The 7,588-nt window shown below is 43.3% G+C and overlaps 1 protein-coding gene across 6 annotated transcripts in view; it reads left to right on the plus strand.

Moving 5' to 3' along the window:
* LOC123031144 (phospholysine phosphohistidine inorganic pyrophosphate phosphatase) overlaps positions 1-7,588 on the plus strand; it is a 168,031-nt gene that overhangs the window by 143,725 nt on the left and 16,718 nt on the right. Inside the window, exon 7 of one of the 6 annotated variants that reach the window (XM_044445689.1) lies at positions 3,724-3,799. The exons of the other annotated variants lie outside the window; for them this stretch is intronic. Coding sequence (XP_044301624.1) covers positions 3,724-3,799 — 76 coding nt within the window. The remainder of the gene's footprint in view (positions 1-3,723; positions 3,800-7,588) is intronic. 6 annotated transcript variants of the gene reach the window in all.

Here is a 7,588-nt window from a genome sequence, read left to right on the forward strand (position 1 = left end):
TCTCCTTAGCATACAAACCATCTGGCCTTCAACTACCACCCCATGCTAGGGTGCATTCCAACAGAGCAATGGCAATGTCAACAGCTCTCCATGCTAGGATCCCATTATCTGACCAATGCAGGACTGCTACCTGATCAATTCCTTCAACTTTCGTTAGGGCCCACAGGCTCCAAAGCCCACAAGCATATCAATCGCCTTGCAGTGCTTGTGGTGAAGAACGCTCTAGTGGCATTCCAGAAGTTCCTCACCAGTCACCATGTGCAGATTGCCATGGAGAATACCACAGTGGTCTTCAGTATAAACAAATGGGGGCATTTGAACCCTTCCATTGACCCATTTGCTGCCCGAATTTGGGATTGGTGGGTCTAAAGGAGCATAACATAATCATCAGCCACATCACTGGATCCAGCAACACACTTGCCAGTACAATGAGCAGGAGAACTCTGAACAACTGAACCCAACCATCCTTTGACAGATTTTTGACACCTGGCAAACCCTGCTTAGATCTATTCACTGCTTCAGATAATGCTGTGTGAGCGGCTTCTGCTCTCAGGCACAACAGGGCAGGGGTTCTCTGGGATATGTATTTCTGCAGAATTGGATGGGGACTTTTTTTCTCCCTCTTCCCCCACATCCAATAATGAGGATGCTAGGAAAGGTTTGTCAGCATGGTACCAACTGCATCCTGTAACACCATGTTGGCAAAGGTGAACATGCTTTGCTTGCTTCCTTGGGATGTCAATTTGGACCTATATCAAGCCTCCATTGAACCCTAACCTCATCTCTCTGAATCATGTCAGGGTTCTCCATTTGGGCACCCTATGCCTCATACCCAGCCATAGACCAATCCAGTTCTACCATCTTGACTAAATCTTAATTTATTTTAGATGCAGCCCTAAAGTCTTCCACATGAAAATCATTTGCAGCAAAATGGAAAGCTTTTATTGCCTTTATATACAGGCAGTATTTATATTTTGAGCCCCACTGATGCATGGTTGAGCAAGTTCTTTAATTTTTAAATACACTTTTCCAAAGGGGACTTAAGACATCCTTCATCCAAGTTTATTTGGTGGCAATCTCCTCTTTTCACAACCCCCTCCAGGGTTCATTGGTTTTCTCCTTTCCTCTGGCTAAGCATTTCGTTCAAGAACTGAAAAACATTGCCCTGCTTGTACATTCCTTTACACCAGACTGGAGCCTATTTGTGGTTCTACAGGCACTGTCAAGAAAACCATTCGGACCTTTGCTGAGGGTTAATCTGCAGATCCTGTCATGAAAAGTAGCATTCCTTGTTGTAATCCCATCAGCTTGCTGTTCCAGGGAATGGTGTACTTTATGGGTGGATCCTCTGTACTTTGTCTTCCACAAAGATAAAGTGGTGCTGTGTCCTGACTCCTCCTTCCTTGTCTCCTTCTTTCTGAAGGTTGTTTTTTCTTTTTGCATGAATTAGGACATTATTTTACCCAGCCATTATTTCTTCCTCATCCAATCTGATTGAGTTGACACTGCATACCCTGAATGTGTGTAGAACACTGGCATTCTACCAGTCCAGAACCAAATCTTTCAGACGATCACAGAGGTTTTTTATCTGCTATGGGGGCAGTAAGAAAGGACAGCCAGTCTTATCCCAAAGACTTGCAACTTGGGTTGTACAAGCTATCTCTCTAGCATGCAAACTGTCCAGCCTATAACTACCAAACAAGGCACATTCCACCAGGGCAATGGTGATACCAACAGCTCTCCATGCTGGGATCCCACTCCTTGACCTATGCGGGGCTGCTACCTGGTACCTACTATGCTACTCCTTTGACTTTTGTTAGGCACTACAGACTCAGTGTTCATACCGGATTTCACTGTGCCTTTGGGAGAGCAGTCCTCTCTTCTGTTCTATAGTAACAACACCTTTCTGCCATCTAGGATTGCTAGTCGCCCATATGTATGATGCACAGAGATCATGAAGAAGAAAGTCAGTTTGTTTATCTGTAAATGTCATCTGTGCAGTCACACAACTCATCCACCAACTGCACTTGGTGTCATACTGTTATTCTCCTTGCCACTGTAGTGTCTGTCTGTCTGTCTTTCTTTCTTCCTGACTAAAGTCTATTGCCTTGATCAAGATCAAGGCCAGTCCTGAACTCCCCTCTGAGTGCCAAGGCTGCCTAGGCAGTCACATGTGAACTGAGGAAGTAGGCAGGAACTCCTCCCTTTTGTAGTAGATGCAGGGGTGGGGGAGGGGTTCCCACAAAAATGCTCTTAGCTAGTAAATCTTCCTGACAACAGGCTCTGCGCAGGTGCAGAGCCCAAATGGGTGACTGCACAGATGACCACTTGAGGATTGACAGTTATGGATAAGCATCCTCCTGACTCTACCTAGAGGAGAACTGTTAGAGGCAGAAATGAGGTATGGTCTAGAAAGGGCAAGGGTGAGCCATAATGCAGCCATTTTAGAGCTTCTTATTTCTTGCTATCTGTCTCAGTTTGCTCTGGGGTAACAGCAGGAGTTGTACTCCAGCACATCTCCGGAGGGCACTAGGTCGCGGGTGCTAGGCTGTTTTATACCACAGCATTACGGCTCACAAGAACCAAAATACTGCCAGTTATATATAACCTTTTTCTCCAACATTTTTTAATAAAACCCAGCCACAAAATTCTGCAATCAGGAGCAGACTAAAGTCAGGTCAGGTGTTGAAAGAGGTGCTTAATCATTTTCCTGCAGGTAATTTCTCTGTTCAAACTGGACCTTTCCTCCTTGTGTGTATGTGTATGCTGGTCTCCTAGTAGAAAGGGAAGTTGGTTTGGAGTGTACACAATAGCTAAGGAGAATGAGTCCCTCCTCTCTCTTCCCAATCGAAGCATCCCACAGCTGTTTTATAATGGGAAAAAGGCAGCAAAGTTACACATAGCTGTGTATAAATGTAGTATTGTCCAAAGTACTGTTTTAAATTCAAAGGGTTTCATTAAGGTGAGACATTGTAGAAATCCATGTGCATGGCTTCTGCTGCTGTTGCAACCCATGTGGGTTTAAATATTTGCATGGCATGTGGGTTTCAAACTGTATTTTTGGAAGCTGAAACAATATTTTGTTAGGTTTTACAGCAGAGCTGGAACCAAGAGATTGACATTTTTTCTTCACGCAAATCTTCCTTTGACTTCAGTAGGTTTGACAGAGACCTTCTTAGAAGTTGCTCATGATCATGTTCTCCACAGAGCTTCTAAGAGTTGATTACATTAAAATGGGGCTAGTCAGTCCTGTTCTGTGATTTGTAAAGCATCAGAGCAGTGAGTTGCTTCAAAGTTTCTTAACAGGAGAATGAAAGGTTCTTTGTAAAATGCCCTAGTGAAGGATATGAATGTCATCTGGAGATTTTTTCGAAGGCATTAAGAATATATGTATGGAACATATTCATTAATCCATTTTATGGCTGCATTGCTCTGGCCAATGTCATCCCTAAATTACTCCTTTTTAAATGGCTGCCTGTTGTCTTAGGCCAAATCCCTTTCATCCAAGTTTATTTAAATCTTCATCCTTCTGTCACTGCTGGGGCTACAAAGTTGTAGATCTGTTTATTTCTTGCTCTGAACATTCTGTCCATTGAATCAAACATGTTGCATGTGACTCTGGACTGAACATGGCAACACAATGTTTTCATTTCCCTCTGCATTTCAGTTATGGAACTCTAATAGGTCACTCCCTATTCTCTTTCTGCATTTTTTGGACTCCAGATTTGCCATGCCTCACAGTATCCACATCTGTAGCAGTTGGAAACAAGTGACAATTAAGAGGGACCAGGTCTTACTGGTATGTCTGCTTTTTAAAAATTATTATGGTCCCATGCCCATTAATGTTGGATTTGCTTATCCAGGTGGGCAATTTGCACAAGTAACAGAACTTAATGGGATAAGAAGCATGAGTTCTTATGACATCCTTTCCAACAATGGAGTATACATGCATCACTCCCACTGAATTCAGCAAGGCATACACGACTAACCATGGCCTGTGTTGATTGCAGCTTGTTAAACCATAGTTTAGCAGTTATGAATGAACAACCAAAAAGCATGCTCCCTCCTCACTCCCCCTCTTGCCTCCTTAGGGCTTACATCATGATTTAATTAAACCACATGTCACTATTTCTTCTAAAATGAGGGGATGTGCTTTAATATCAGTTTAGTAATGAGGATCTAAGTTGGTTTAAAGAATCTAGTTAGTAAACTGACCTTAAACCATAGTTCCCCGTTTCAGACGTACTAGCAAAGTGCCATTCAGTGAAACCATGATGTAAGCACAAAGGAAAGAAGATGAGAGGGGGGCATGTCATCTTGTTGCTTATTCCCAGCTCTTAAATCCTGACTTAGGAAGCCAGGAATGGAGTACTGAACCGGCCCTATGTGTCAGATTGCAGCCTTAATTTGACATTTTCAATGGAAATTGAAAAGGCCTAGGTGGAATAATTTCAATAATTTATATTATAGCAAGAATAGTACAGCCGGTATCACATCTTGATGGCTAGAGCACTGTCAGACCAACAGATCAGACAGCTACAGCCTCAGTTCTGGTGCAGCCCTCTACAGCCTCTGCTGCTGGACCAGGGAACATATGGCCCTCCAGGTGATGAATCCCAGTACCCATCAACCATAGTCAGAGATACTATGACTAGTTCAACAACACATGGAAGGTCATTTCCCATGTCTGCTATACTGTTTATGTTCAGCAGGGACTGGCAGAATATGAAGCACCAAAACAAAATGGTAGCAACATCCCGGAAATGCGTGGCTGAGAAATGTATGTTTCTGGAACAGACTGAAATAGGCAGCCTTAGCAAACAAGGATACTGACAGTGCAGATATTTGAAAGGTTCTATGAAAAGGCAGAAGAAAGATCTCTGTCACCATTAATTACCTCTACACTTTCCCCCAGGTAATTATCTCTATATTTCCCCCCATAATTTGCAGAACCTGCTTAAAAATTATACTATGTCACTATGATTTAATTATCCCTCAAATGCTTGGAGTTTCTCATCTTGCTAATCTTGTCATATGTCATGTTGCGTTTTGGTTTAGCGTACTTTGCAGCATGCTGTGCACCCAGCTCAAATTGCAGTTCCAGCATGTGTGTCACTAATCGCCATGACTAAAGCTGTAAACCACGCTAGGGAAGGTAGGACTCAATTGCCTTCCAGGAACTTTTCAGTGTTCTGCCTACAGAACTAAGATTCAGGGATGGATGGATGGATGGATGGCTGTCTCCCAACTTAAGCTAGGGAGTTCCTAAGCAGAAGAAAATGGAATGTGTCTAGAAAAATGCAATGGACTTGATGCCACATAACAAACTCCGAAATCACCTGGGAGGTCACAGGATTCTTCAGAGTCCCCGCTCCAGTCTCCCATGATCTCAGAGCTGGGTCTTCAGAGCCAGCAAGGAAAGAACTGTGCCAGCTGCTCCCATCAAAGTCACAACTAGGCATTGGAGGATGGAAAAGGGGCGTGCTGGGGCAGGGAGGGACGGAGGCTGGGGCCACGGGCTTATTCCAATTTTATTAGCATCCCATCCTCCTTCCCCCCCCCTCTCCAGCACTTTATTGAGATAGCTGAAAATGAAATAAGAGAGGCAGTGGTGACAGAGATCACCACTGCCACGCCTCATTCCAGGCATCGGTTGCACCTAAGCTGCTGAGTTCAGAGGTTTACATACATCCAAGGGTACACAGGACTGCAGTGTTAGTAACTTCTGTATCTTAAAATATAAAATGTATTTGAGAATGCACAGTTGAAACCTCTTCTAATTAAGGTCTATAAAGTGTGGAGTATGGTTAGTGTGGCAAGATTTGAGCACAGATGTGTTTCAGATAACGGGTTCTCAGAGGGTCACAGTTTTTGCACATTTGTGGGTGGCAGTTGTAAAGTGCTAATGGGTATCATGTAACCTTATTTGGCATTTGCCTTTGCTAGCAAATGGGTTGAAAGCATAACAGTCAAATATGCAAACTAGCAGGTGCCTAGCACTGAATGTAGTTCTGCTATATGGATCAGAGCTGAAAAATCATGCCATTTCTGGTTTTGCCCTATAAATATTTTTCCTTGTTATGATCAAGAGCACATCCCTAGTTTAAATCCATGTCAGGCGGAAACTAAGCAGTGAACCAGCCTTAACTAGCACACTGATGGATGCAATCTCTTTTCAAAATTTAAAATTTATCCTCAGCTGAGAGGATCTGTCCTACTCTGTTAAGCACTTTAGTTCCTCAAATGCAAAGCATTATTATTCTGAACAGAGTTCGTTCTTTTACTTAGACACTTCCTGGGCAGGAGAGAAGGCCTTTTCCTGAACCTACCTGTGCGCTATCACCTCATCTGGGTCCTTCTCCAATTGCCTCCTCAGCATTTTTAAGCAGACATATTAAAGCTACACTGCCCATTTTGTATCTTTCTCAAGAAACCATTTCCCAAAGCAGCACTGATCTTTGCAGTGTTGAAGCCGTGAAATGTGTCAGCGCAATAAATCACCATCAAATGTCTTGGTGATTAAGATTACTGGTCCAGTTGGCCCCTGAATACTGGGCAGCTGTGTCTAGAGAATATTGCATAGAGGGTCATTCCTTTGCCCTCCCATTGTAGACAAGCTGGCTTTATCACTGATCCAGCCATTTTGCCTGGGTTGAAGTAATGGGCTGCCTAGCAACACAGTATGCTCAGACATTCCTGTTCATTTAGTTCTGTATTGCCCAAATAGCCAAAGTTCTTTGGGCAGTTCACACAATTCACAAAACAGAGTACAATAAAAATAGCTTACAACAGAGAAACGCAACATAGTAATTTGCAATATACAAAATTTAAAAATACTTAGCAGCCTGCACAATTCCAATAAAACCAGACCTGTCAAAAACAGATGTCATATCTGTAACATTAGAAAAACCCTCTTAATTGCCATTAAGTGCTTGGAAGAAGAGTGTGGTCTTAACCTGGCACTGAAAAGATAGCAGTTTGCAGGATTCAGAGGGAAGATCATTTCATAAACAAGAGGCCTGCACTGAGAAGCCCCCTCTCTCGTTGCCCTCCCAGCCTCCCTCATAGGCAGGACTCAGAGGAAGTCTTCATATGTTACTGTAGTGCCCAAGCTGACTTTACCAGGTATTGTGGTCCCAAGCCATGGAAGGATTTATAAGTTAAAACCAGTGCTTTAAATTGAGCTTGGAAGTATACAAGCAGCCTTTGCAACTGGGCCAGAATTGGTATTACATGTTCCAGTCTTCAGATCCCAGATATTTGTCTAGCTACCACATTTTGCACAAGCTGCAGCTTCTGACCAGTCTCAAGGACAGCCCTACATAGGATACACTGCAGTTGTCTTGAGTGGAAAATTACCAGAGTAGTGTCTACCAAACTCAGGTTATTTCTATCCAGATACAGCTGTAGCTGAGCCACTAGCCAAAGATGGAAAAACCCCATGCTTGGGAATTCACGAGACCGACCAATATTCCCCAGACACCATCTTCTAGAGCCACCCATACAAGTAGGAGTGGAACCATTGCAGTGCAGCACCCTCCCCAACTCAGACAGTCATCCCAGAATGATAGTGAAAGCCACTGAGAGA

This window comes from Varanus komodoensis, unplaced genomic scaffold, assembly GCF_004798865.1.
Source record: "Varanus komodoensis strain SLA01 unplaced genomic scaffold, ASM479886v1 scaffold49, whole genome shotgun sequence".
Taxonomy (NCBI): Eukaryota; Metazoa; Chordata; class Lepidosauria; order Squamata; family Varanidae; genus Varanus; species Varanus komodoensis.